This window comes from Hylobates moloch, unplaced genomic scaffold (genome assembly GCF_009828535.3).
Source record: "Hylobates moloch isolate HMO894 unplaced genomic scaffold, HMol_V3 SCAFFOLD_5, whole genome shotgun sequence".
Classification (NCBI taxonomy): domain Eukaryota; kingdom Metazoa; phylum Chordata; class Mammalia; order Primates; family Hylobatidae; genus Hylobates; species Hylobates moloch.
Window position 1 is genome coordinate 30,684,545 of NW_026652280.1, and position 12,702 is coordinate 30,697,246.

Here is a 12,702-nt window from a genome sequence, read left to right on the forward strand (position 1 = left end):
CTCTTTCATGCGCCAAGAACCGCGGGCGAGGGGAAAGCAACGCAAGCCTTAGAAATGCAATATCCAGCTCTGCCTCTCATCACATACATTCAGAGGTCAACTCGGACGCGGCCTTCCTCACGCCGCAGAGAGGGGATGGGACTTGGGGAGGGGGCCAGGGTTCTGTGGGGCGTCCACTTCTGCCCTGCAGTTCCTGTCTGAGTAGTCTCCCCTTGGGAAGCTGCCTCAGGGTCTCAAATTTTAGGCTTGACTGTTGTTGTTTCTTAAAAAAAAAAAATAGTCTTAACGTTTTCCTTCTATATCTGAAAAAGGAGCAGCAACCTGCATTTAGAAAAACAGCTTAAAGTGTTCAGATTGGCTAGGAAGCGCTTTCAAGCAGTGGAATAAACTAGGCAAACAGTATGTCTGGAGCCACCGTGACACGACATGTAATTAAAAATATATTTATATATGTATACATATTTATATTTCACTTCTTCACACTCTGGTCCTAACAGCCAAGGGGGAGCTGCCCCTGTGGCCAGACCACCAAGGAGCCCGTTCGGAGGAAGGAGTATCAGGCCCCAAGGTGCCCACAACACAGCCCCCTCCACACAGTGTTTTGGAGCGTCCTGCATGAAGCTTGCTCTGAGCTCACCGTTGGGTCTAGGAGAGCCCACTCCCCTGCCCCCTCCCTGACCTGAGCCCCCCCTCCCAGGTCTCTCCTGTCTTTGGGGGCCTTGCCTCCTTCTAGCGGACGCACCCCACACGCTTCAGAGAGGCAGGGGCCGCTGAAGCACAGGTGGAGGCTGCCTGGCCACGACGGCAAGCTCGCCCTGGGGCCTGCCCTGAGCAGCCCCTCATCAGCCTGGCTCCTCCCTCAAGGCCTCCTACTTGCGGGGCGTCTGTGTCCCCAGGCTGGGCTGGGGAGGAAGGGCAGTGAGGAGGAGCTTGAGAAAGTCTGGGAAGAAACCGTGGAGGGAGGAAGAAGGCAGGGTTCAGGGCCAGGGACCAGAGGTGGTGTGCGCTTCTTGGGAGAGACCACCGACCTGTTTCAGGTAAACTTGTGCCCCCCACACCTTGTCGCCAACAGGCTCTTTTTGGAGACAGGCACAGGCTCCACACCTGGGACCAGAGGGCAGGTTGCAGCTGCAAGGAAAGCTGGAGAGAACTGGGGAAGCCTCTCCCCACTCACCACTCTCAGACTCAGAATCAGTCACGAGAACCTTCCCCGCCCATCACCTCCTGGCCAGTCCAATGTGGACCAAGAGGGGCCTCCAACATGATCCAGGGCCTGCCCGGCCTCAATAAAAGATCAAATAAGGAAGTGGCTAGGCTCTGACATCATTTCCGGGGGGCTCATCAAAGTGTGTGCTCCAGCCCCCAGAGATGGAGCTATGTGGACACCTGTTCCACCCCACACCTTCCTCTCCAGCCAACAACAGGGCCTGCTCCCTAGGACCAGGGCCTGCCAAGAAACCCCAGTCTTGTTTCCCGGCTAGGAAGCTCCATCTGGCGACCCCGCTGGTCACCTGACTGTCCCTTTCATGACTCAGTGAATTCACCCCTTTCCCAAGAGCTGGGGGAGGGCTGGGCTTCTAGGTCCGAGCTGGGGCGGTGGCACAGCGCATTAGCTAAAATCGAGTCCTGGGGAGCCCCCACTCCCGTCCTTTTCCCCAGTAAGACCTGCGTGTGGAGCGCGAGACACCATCTAGAATTTTGGTTTTAATTTGCCAGTCTCGTTCTGTGCCCTGTTTGTCACAAGGCCCCTGGGGCCAGGACCATGTTTAACTTGGTCCCAGTGGTGACAGTATCAGCCCTTTGAGAAAACAGAGGCGCTGGAAGCCAGTGGCGAGGAACACAGGATTCCAGCAGGGACCCCCGCCGGGGCAGAAGTTTCCAATTACCCTAATTGGCTACTGGCAAGCTGTCTGTGGCTAGAATCCTTCTAGAGGGGGGCTGGGTTTGATCTCCCACTAATCCAGGGGTCCTCAACAGTGCTGACTGTGTGATCACATCACGGGCATTTTCATTGACCAAAGAGACTTCAAAGTAACCGACTTTTGAAAAATAAAACACAATAAACAAAAGAGTGCAAGTGGAACTGCAAACTCCATCTCCCCCCCTGCGCCTGACCCCCTAGGCCTGAGGCTGGGGGGCTGCAGTGAGGAGGACTTGGAGGTGGGAGGTGGAGCGCCAGCTCTGCCATGGCTGACAAAGGCCGTCAATTACGGGCGGCTGGTGGGGACCGTGCCTGCCTTTGTCCTCCTGGACATCTGCTACACGTCGCCTGCTGCCAGTTGGCGACTGCGGCTGACAGCATGCGGGAACAATGCGAGCCCGTCTCCGACCCACTTTTTCAGCCTTCCGAGGTCCTTTCTGACCCAAGCGGTGCCCCGGCGTGCGAGGCTGCCAAGGTCTCCGAGGAGTCACAGCGATGAGATCCCTCACACAAAGCTCCGTGGGGGATGGGTCTGATGGGGAGGGGAGAGGCGGGAGTGAGGAAGGGGAGGGCCAGGGCCACCAGGAAAAAGAAACATGCTTCCCTTATTGGTGTGAGCTTGCATGCTCGGGCTGGGGGGCTTGTGCGGGGGCACTCCTCTCAGGGATTTGCTCCCTTCCCCGTCTGGCTCCAGACTGGCCACCGACTCTGCCTGCCCTCCTCCCCATTTCTTTCTCCCGCCAGGGCCACCCCTGTCCTCCCGCCTGTCCATCTGGCCCTGTGCACCAGGGCCCCAGCTGCCCGCGGGCCGCCCGCCAGGCCCCCTGGCTGTCAGGCTGTCAGTTTCTGGATGGTTCTGTTGTAGTACTGCGTGATGGGGGGCGTCAGAGGGTTCCAGCTGTTAGCGTGGAGCTCGATGACCTCTAGGAGCAGCGACCGGGTCAGCATGGACTCCGAGGGGCACAGCATCTTGTCCCGCGCGCTGGCCAGGAGCTCTGTCATCATCTCAGGCAGCTGTTCCTCCAGCAGCCGGCCTGTACTCTGCAGCTGCGGACAGAGATGTGGGGTTAGGATGCAATCAGGCCCCGCAATGGCCCACTGGCCACCCCGATTAGGTGGGCAGGGATAGGAAATAGCTGGGTTGTCTTAAGGACACACAGGCCCAGGCCCCTGTGCCAGGGCTGGAATGAGGACAGGGAGAGTGGAAGGTGGAGTAGCCAAGGGTGAGAGCTCACATTTACCAACCAATCTGCCAGCAGGATCCAGAGGGATCAGAATATTGCCTACTGCCCAGGGCTGAAAGAGCTGTCATCAGGAACATGCCTCTTGTCCCTTTTACCCAAGAGCCTCCCTCTTCCAGGAAGCCTTCCCTGACTTCATCCGCACCCTCAAATGGCTCCATGATCTGTGCCCCTTGGTGATCAGAGGGCCCTGTGGTCATTTTCACTTGCTGGGGCGTCTCTCTGGCAATGAGCTTAGTCATTATTACATGTGTCCACTGGAACTTGAGAGCAGGGGTGATGCCTCCTGTTTCTCTTGCTCTCCTTTTCTCCTGATCCTGATCCCACCTCCCAGCCCCCAGAAGTGACCTCTGCTTACGCTTGTGACAGGAAGTGGGGGAGAGAAATACAAAGTGGAGAAGAAGGCCAGCCAGAGGCCGTCAGGAGAGCCCTAGATAATCTTGAAAAGCCCACTGGGAAGAAGGAGCCCCTCTTCCTGGACCAGCACACCCTTGGCCAGTGCCCCCCAGGCCCTCTCTATAGAATCTCTGTCCCCATCTCTGTCCCCAGCCTTGCCCCATCCATTTTTCTAGGCTCTGCCTCCTTCACAAAGCCTCCCTTGACCCCCTGAGCCCTCCCTGACCTCTCTCCCCTGACTTTTCAGGGATGTCTCTGTACTTACACTTACTCTATCTACTCTCTGTGTGAGAGCTATTCCTAACCAGACTGGAAGCTGCCTGAGGGCAAGGACCAGGCTTTCTCCTTCTCCCTAATCGCCCCCAATCCCAAGCCCCCTATAGGGTGCCCAGCTGGAGCCCAACAAACAAACTTAGTCCCACAGACCCAAGGCTGCCATCCGGCTCCCAGTGCTTCTGGCCTCTGAGCTCCTCGGTGAGGTCTTTGCAGCCAGGCAGAAGCCACCTGAGTATGCTCATGACAGCTGCCAGACCCAGGTCCTCGTCTGGAAGCCCCTCTCCTGCCTGCATCCCACTCTGACTGACTCTGGACCATCTGCAGAGGGCAAAGATCTGCCCAGGGACTGGGCCAAAGCCAGGCTCTGAAGGGAGAGCCCAGAGGAAGAGTTTCCATGAGCAGGGGCCACAGCTTAGGGACAGGAGTGGCACCTCCCAAGAGGGATGCTTTCAGGTGGGCTGTGCCAGCACTGGATTGCCAAGCATTAGCAAAGCAAAGGGAGATATTTGAGGGCAGAGGTCATCAGGAGATTCTTAAGTCATTTGTGTGGCATGCCTGAGCTGGGGTGCAGGGGGCCTTGGGGGGATGGGGAAGTAGGCAATGCCACCCCTCTGTCTAGGGAATCACTTCTCTCTCCCTTTAGTCAGGGGTGAGCTGCTCTCACCATCAGTGTTCACTCTGGCTTGGGGTGGATAGTTCTGGATGCAGAAGTCCATGCCCACTCCCGAAGCCATTCCCCTACCTTCCCCTGGACTTGTAAACGCCTCCAACAACCTTTGTGCCCCTAGAACTGTTAAGGCATGAGAGATGCACCAGCTCTGAGGTTGGGAATGTCGAAGCCCCAATGCTTACCTCCATAGAGCAGCAAAGGACAGCATCTTCCTTCACATCCTGAGATTGCAAGAGCTGTGGAAGAGAGGAGCAGACAGCACCACTGAAGGAGACATGCCGGCTACTAGCCCCTGTAGCTCCCTGCAGCCCCCGTCGACCTGCAGCCCCAGCCCTGATGCAGCCTGTAACAAACATCTCCAAGGTTCAGGCTAGAGTGAGAGCCCACGAAAGTCAGAGAGCAGAAAGTCATTTGTGCCAGGTGGCCGTGATTTCTCCGACAGGGTTTGAGCAGCTGGAGGTCAGTGTGATGGTGCGATGTGGAGCCCCTGGGCCAGGTCTGAACACCGTGATTCAAGAGGCCATTGAAGAGAAAGCCTGCAGAAGTGAGTGTGCTGGGATCATCCACTGTTAACAACTGGTCAGTAGAAGTCCTCAGGGAAATGAAATTAGCTTAGAGACGTATAATTGGTAACTCCTCTATGGTTGAGGAGGTTCAGCCATTGACTCAGGCGCCCCTGGACCCTGGCCACAGGAGGAAGTCCAGGAGTCAAAGCCCTCTTCTCCACTGACCCAGCGCTGTAGACTTTCAAACCCACAAATCTGTGGACTTACTCAGGGCTGGAACTGTTTCCTAACTAAGGCCATGGCTGGGCTGCTCAGCGCTCAGTCCGGCCATGCTACAGTCCATGCTTCCCCCGACCTGCCTGGCTCATTCTCTCAATCTCTCTGTCTCTTTTAAATTGAGATATCATTCACATAACACAAAATCCACCATTTTAAAGTATATAATGCAGTGCTTTTTAGGATATCCCCAGAATTGTGCAACCATCACCACTATTTAAGTTCTGAACATTTTCATCACTCCCCAGACAAACCCATACCCATTAGCAGCCATTCCCTGTTCCTCCTCACTGCAGCCCCTGGCAACTACCCCCGATTCTATGTCTCTATGGAGTTGCCCGTGCTGGACATTTTACAGAAATGGAATCACAAAATATATGGCCTTTTGTGATTGACTTCTTTCACTTAATGTTTTCAGGGTTCATTCATGTTGTAGCATATACCAGTATCTCATTCCTTTTTGTGGCTAAGATTCCATTGTAAGGATATGTCACATTTTGTTTATCCATTCGTCTGTTAATGGACATTTGCGTTGTTTCCACCTTTTAGCTATTAGGAATAGTGCTGCTATGAACCTTCATGTACCAGGCTTTACCTGGATGCATGTTTTCAATTCTCCTGGATATTACATAGGAGTAGAAGTTCTGGGTCATGTGGTAACTCTATGTTCAGCTTTTTGAGTAGCTGCAAGACTGTTTTCCACAATGGCTCCATCATTTTACACTCTCACTAGCAATGCATGAGGGTTCTGGTTTCTCTACAGCCTCACCAATGCTTGCTATGTCCCAGTTTTCTGATTCACTCTCTCTTGAACCCCCAGCAGCACTGGTGTGCTGACACCAAGTGCTTGAAACCCTCTCTGGGCATGGCTTCTGAGAAGCTCACCAAGCGCCACGGACCACTCCTACCACAGCCCCCTTTGCTGGCTAATGCTTTTTCTCTCAGTTCCTAAAACAGGCATTCCTCCAATATTTTCCTCCCCAAATAGTTATCGTCAAGCTTCTGCTCTTCTCAATGCCGTCCCCTCCTGCCATGTTGATCATCACGACTCTCAGGGACCCCACATCTAGCTCATCTGCACGAACCTCCCCACACTCATTGGGCTTCACTTTCTGGATGACACTATGGCTTTATCATCTTTGCCTCAAGGCAGCTCCCTGTTGCCTCCAGCTCAAAACCTCAGTTATTTTGCTCTCCCCTCACCATCCATAGCCAAGAAGGTACCAGGTTCTGGTAGTTTTCCTCTAAAATGTCTCCAGGACATTTGAGTCCCACTTTTCCAGGTCCCTGGCCTTACTCAAACGTGAGGTTTTGTTGCTTCCCTCATGGGGGATTGTCTTGCTTCCTGACGCGTCATCCTGGTCCCCACTTCCTTCCCCTGCAATTTATCTTGTACACAACGGGCCAGAGTGATCTTCCTAGCATGCCACAGCCCACACTACTGTCTCGCTTAGGAAATGTTGGATACAGAGATGGTTCTGTTGCTGGCAAACTCGAGAGCATCACCTAGTCACGGGGATCCAGGTCAGGCCACAGTTAACTCCTAACCCACAACTCAAGGGAGCCCAGTAACCAACATCTAACTCAATTCACGCAAAGGTGATTACTGCTTTTATGGAGAAGCATTTTGGCACATTTCATCTATAGAAATCCTTGAACTATGTCTAGTAGGTACTCAAATATTGAGTGGAATGTGGAATGAATGAAAACATACTACATGCTGTATAAACCATAAGAACAACCTTTCTACAACTTCCATAACCTCAAAGTCAGTAGAGATCAATCAGACTACAGACTGGGTCTCTCTGATCTCAACACAGTCCTGTTCCAGATGCCAGAGCTCCTTGATCACACTGTAGAGAGATGCCGAGGTGGCACTTTGAAAGCAGCACAGATCTACCAAAACAAAAGAGACAAAGTCACAAGTATCTGCCGAGCGCCTGTGCCAGGCCAGCACCATTCACTGCAGAGAACAAGACAGACCAGGCCCTGCTTCAGGGCGGTGGAAATGCAGCTCCCGGGTGGTGGAAATGCAGAAAACAAACCAATAAACATCTCTATCAGATGGCAGTAAGCGCTGTGATGCAAAGCAGCACTTGTGAGGTGATGAATATGTCAATGAGTGTGGTTGAATCACTCCACATTGTATACATATATCAAAACATCACATCATACTGCAATAATGTATACAATTATGACCTATCAATCAAAAATATTATTAATGATAACTTTTTTTTAAAAGTGGGCTGGGTGTGGTGGCTCACGACTGTAGTCCCAGCACTGTGGGAGGCTGAGGTGGGCGGATCACAAGGTCGGAGGGCGGATCATGTGGTCAGGAGTTTGAGACCAGCCTGGCCAACATGGTGAAACCCTATCTCTACTAAAAATACAAAAAGTAGCCAGGCGTAGTGGTGGGCGCCTGTAGTTCCTGCTGCTCGGAGGCTCAGGCAGGAGAATTGTTTGAGCCCAGGGCAGGAGGTGGAGGTTGTCATGAGCCAAGATTGTGCCATTGCACTCCAGCCTGGACGACAGAGCAAGACTCTGTCTCAAAAAAAAAAAAAAAAAGTGATGTTGGATAAGGGTGTCAGGAATACTGGTGTAGTGGCCAGGGGTGTCAGGAAGCCAGGCCATGAAGCCCAGTTAGCATGGTCTGGGCAGAGGGCTTGGGGTGGGTGGGCCCATGGCCCATGGAGGAGGCCAGTGTCGGAGTGAGGAGCATGTGGGAGAGACTTAGGAGAAGAGGTCAGGGAGGCAGCAAGCCCAGGGCCCATTAGGCAAGACTCCGGGTTTTACTCTGAGCAATGTGAGGGGCCCTGTGAGGGGTCTCATGTTGTTATTTTAGAGACACAGTCTTGCTCTGTTGCCAAGGTTGAAGTGTAGTGGGTTGATCACAGCTCACTGTAACCTCAAACTCTTAGGCTCATGCAATCCTCTGTCCTCAGCCTCCTGTGTAGATGGGACCACAGGTGCAGGCCATCATGCCCTGCTAATTTTTTTATTTTTTGTAGAGACGGGGTCTCTCTATGTTGCCCAGGCTGATCTTGAACTCCTGGCCTCAAGTGATCCTCCTGCCTTGGCCTCCCAAAGCACTGAGGTTATAGGTGTGAGCCACCATGTTTGGCCTGGTTTATGTCTTAAGGGGACCATTCTGCCTGCTGTAGGAGGGAAGGGCGGACATTGAGAGACCTGGCCAGGCATGGTGGCAGTGTGGCCTAGGGCAGCAGCAGGGGCAGAGAGCAAGAGGGGTCAGGCCTGCATACATTTGCCTCCAGAGTGGATGGGGAAGGTAAGAGCTTGGGGCCAGGGAGAAATCATTTCTACTTCAGGCCCCTCTTTGGCTAAAACCATGCGTTTCCATGACTTCTTCCTACGCAGGTTAAAGGGCCACACTCCATAGCTGGTGTTTAGACTCCAAATGACTTTGTATCTTTGGGGCTTTCCATCCTCTCTCCATCCTTCAAGGCTGGGTCACTTCCCAGCTGTTCCTGGGACCCTTCCTGACCACCCCAGTCCCTGCCCTCCCTGCTTCTCACTCCCAGGCACTCCTGCTTTCCCCCCCATGCACATTCCACACAAGTTAAGGCATTTTCCAGGGTGAACTGTCGGCTTCTTGAAGTCAGGGACAGGGCCAAATTCATCTCTGCTGCCCTTTAACCCCAAGCAAAGCCCCTGGCAACAGTGGGGATTTGTGAACTGTTGGTCAACATGATTTATGCATTTCTTTTTTGCATTTTTAAAAGGAAGGGTAGAGGATGAGAAGAGGGTAAAAGATGGCATTTTGAGGGCACATTCTCATTTACTCATTGAGAGCTGAAGCCAAAGTTTTAATCTGGGCATGATATAGTCAAGAAGGAGAGGCAAAATCATGCCCAGCCAGCCCTAGGGACTGGTCATGTTGCTGGCTCAAAATCTGCATTCTGCACATCCTTAATTCTTCCTGTCTCCTGTCATGTTGCATCCATCCACCCAGCCTAGCGGCCCCGCAGCAGGAGCTACGGCATTCACCACAGGAGCTGAGGACCCACGGCAGGCTTGGCTGCAGGTCAAACTAGGGTGCAGGCTCCAGGGCCGCAGGAGTGCTTGATTGGCCAGAGCCACTTTCAGGGAACAGACCTCATTCTCCTTGGTAACTTGGTCAGAACTGGCCTGAGAACTGGGTTTGCAGCAGACACATAGAAATCATTTTGGGATGAGTGATCAGAGGTGGGCCTTAAACTGCTCAAATGATGAGCAGGTGGAGGGCAACGGTCAACCCAGGGGAGGGAACAGTATGGGCTGCACATGTGACAGGCACTGAGGACCCTCGGGGTCTCGCATCCCACCCACACATTTCCAACTCTGGGCCTCTGCATACTTGTCGCTGGAAATTCTTGGCCACCGCAGATCCACAGACCTCACTCCCTCATCCTATGCAGGGCTCTGCCCAAACATCCCCAGGGCAGACAGGCCTTCCCTGAGCAGCCACCATCCCTCACCTACCTCCCAGCTCACCCCTTTCTGCGGCCCCTGACATATTATGTACTTGTTTGTCTATTGCCCATCTCCCCACTCTAGAAGGCAAGCTCCACGAGGGTAGGGCGATGTCGGTCCACTGCCCTCCCCAACATCTGGCACACATTGGAAAATATTTGCTAAGAAACATGCTTTGGGAGGCAGGGAGAAACCTCGCCCAGCTGAGAGTCTGCGACAGGAAAGGAAAGTGCTCACCCAGAGAGACTGCTTGCGAGGCCCTCTGATGAAAAGATAAGAGTGAAGGGGATGTGGATACCTACCCCCTCCCCATACCCCTGTCACCAGAAGGGACATGGCACAGAATTTTTATCGATGTGTCTGCAAACATAGAGTGCTTGTAGAAATACAAGCTGGTATCACTCTATAGATGGCAATTTGGTGATAATCATCAACAATAGAAGTGTCCACACCCTCTGACCCAGCAATATTACTTCTAGGAATTTATCCCACACATGTAACCACACACATGCCATACAACACGTGTACACTAGTTGCTATACTATTTTTAGAGCAAAAGATTGAAAGTAACCTGGACCTCTCTCAACAAGGGGACTGGTTAAGTAGTTACAGTATGCCCACGTGGGCTACTCTGGGGCAGTGACCCCTCTCCTGCACTGGGGTCTGCGGATCCCCAAGGAGAGCCAAGGGAGGCTTCCACTAGTCTGTGCCTGGGGGACTTTCTTGGGCCACAGGCAAGGGTCTCCCTCATCTAGAGGACCCAAGAGGCCAGGATAAAGACTAGTAAGCAGGTTCTGGAAAGTCGGAGGTGGGGGGTGTGACTCATCCTGCAACAAGCCTACCTGAGTCATGGGGTCCAACATCCAACTGCGAGGGGCTGATTCAGGGCCTGGGAGGGTCCTGTGACTGTCTGGGACCGGGATCGGAGGGAAAGGTGGGCCTAGCCGCACTTACTCAGCAGGGAAAATGGGGACTAGCATCAGGAGAATTCTGTGTGGCCTTGCTGGAACTTTATTTTTTTTTTTTTAAGACAGGGTTTCATTCTGTCCCCCAGGGTAGAGTGCAGTGGTACAATCATAGCTCACTGTAGCCTCAACCTGCTGGGCTTAAGCAATCTTCTGGCCTCAGCCTCCCAAGTAACTGGGAGCAGGAGTGTACCACCATGTCTGGCTAATTTTTAAAAAAATTTTTGCTAGAGGCGAGGTCTCACTATGTTGCCCAGGCTGGTTTTGAACTCCTGAGCTCAAGTGATCCTCCCACTTTGGCCTTCCAAAGTGCTGGGTAAATTATAGGCATGAACCACCCCACCTAGTCTGGAACTTCTTTCTTTTTTTTTTTTTTTTTTGAGACGGAGTCTCGCTCTGTCGCCCAGGCTGGAGTGCAGTGGCGTAATCTCGGCTCACTGCAAGCCCCGCCTCCTGGGTTCACGCCATTCTCCTGCCTCAGCCTCCTGAGTAGCTGGGACTACAGGCGCCCACCACCACGCCCAGCTAATTTTTTGTATTTTTAGTAGAGACGGGGTTTCACCATGTTAGCCAGGATGGTCTCGATCTCCTGACCTTGTGATCCACCCGCCTCTGCCTCCCAAAGTGCTGGGATTACAGGTGTGAGCCACCGCACCCGGCAGGAACTTCTTTCTTATAGTAAGTTTCCCTCATATGCTACCCCAGGGTGCTTAGCAGGAAAAAAAATCCTTAAAATAAAAATTGCTGGTAGAAATCACAGGAAAGGGGGAAGGTAGGTATCTGGTGGGAATGAAACTCCAGACAGAGTGGGTGGTGCCCCTGGGTGGGGAAGAGGCAAACCTGGGAGCTGATGGGGAGGGAGGGAGGGCGGCTGGGGACGCAGCCGCAGGCGGGTGTCGCTGGCTGACACAGTGGGGCTGCTCAGTCAATGCTTCTCCCGGGGAGGGAAGTGCACCTGGGGCCATGGTGTGTCCTGAGACCAGCTTCTCAGGGGGCTCTCCTCCCTTGCCTGGGCCTGCCAGGTTCTGAGGTTTAGGGACAAGCGAAGTAATAATATGAGAAATTTCTAGAAGAGCCAGGGCCTGCCAGGCACTAGAGGCTCTCAATGTGGCAGTGTCTCCCTCTGAGGAGAGAGGGAGACGCTGACAGGACTACGTGGAAGCCTCCTGGAGTCCCAAGGGTGTTGACAGTGATCACTTTGCCCTGACGATCAAGGGTCTCCTCCTCATCTCTTCTGCAGCCCACGGCCTGCGTGCCTTCCACTTTCCGTGATGGGGCTGCTTGGGCCTACAGAGCGGTTCCACAGTCTCCCTGCTCTTTTTCTTCCCTTCTCGTATCTTTATGACTTCCCCTTCCCATGCCTTCTTCCCTGGGCACGCCCAAAACTCCCCACAGGCAGGCTCCTGGGGCCACTGCCCCTGCTCCCCCTACTCCCCCAACTCCTGTCAGGGCAGAAGACAGACTGCCCAGGGCCCGAAGGCAGAGCTGGGGGCGGGTTCTCAACCCCAGAGCCCCCCTTCCAACCTTATCTTTCTCCGGGTTGTTTGGGAAAGTCTGCATGACGCCAAAAACCACACTGTGCGAGAGGCCCTCTTGCAAACGGCCTGCTGGGTTTTCTCAAGGAAGTCAGGGAAGGAGCTTCTCATCTTACTTGTCCCTCCCAGTTGCTGGAACCAGAGAGCACAGGAAGGGCCTTGGTGGCTGCAGACCATGTCCTGTCCTCCCCGCACACACCTGCTTGGTTGCTGGCTTTTGAGAGTGGATTCTTAGGCCCTTCGGGGTGAAGGGATGGTGGAAGATGCTCCCTCAGCCTCCCTTGGATGGGGCACACAGCTGAAGGCCCCACCTGCTGCTCTGTGGCAGAACAAGAGTCTGGCCTGCCTCTTCCAGGGGGCCCTTGGCACAACTCCACAGGCTTCCTCCCTGGGGCCCTGTCAGTGCCATTGCCCTCCCCAGCTCTCCATGCTTCAGGGTGACCAAT

At 53.7% G+C, this 12,702-nt stretch overlaps 1 protein-coding gene across 8 annotated transcripts in view; it reads right to left on the reverse strand.

Annotated features, from left to right (window-relative positions):
- Positions 1 to 268: 268 nt before the first annotated feature.
- Positions 269 to 12,702, reverse strand: part of CTIF (cap binding complex dependent translation initiation factor) — a 328,654-nt gene continuing 316,220 nt past the window's right edge. For 6 of the 8 annotated variants that reach the window (XM_032152356.2, XM_032152364.2, XM_058438381.1 and 3 more), the window contains 2 exons: positions 4,687 to 4,740; positions 2,599 to 2,968 (listed from right to left, as the gene is read on the reverse strand). In XM_032152356.2, coding sequence (XP_032008247.1) covers positions 2,753 to 2,968; positions 4,687 to 4,740 — 270 coding nt within the window. In that variant the 3' untranslated portion in view covers positions 2,599 to 2,752. Of the gene's footprint in view, positions 2,969 to 4,686; positions 4,741 to 12,702 lie in introns of all 8 variants that reach the window. The other 2 variants (XM_032152363.2, XM_032152360.2) reach the window with 1 other exon arrangement.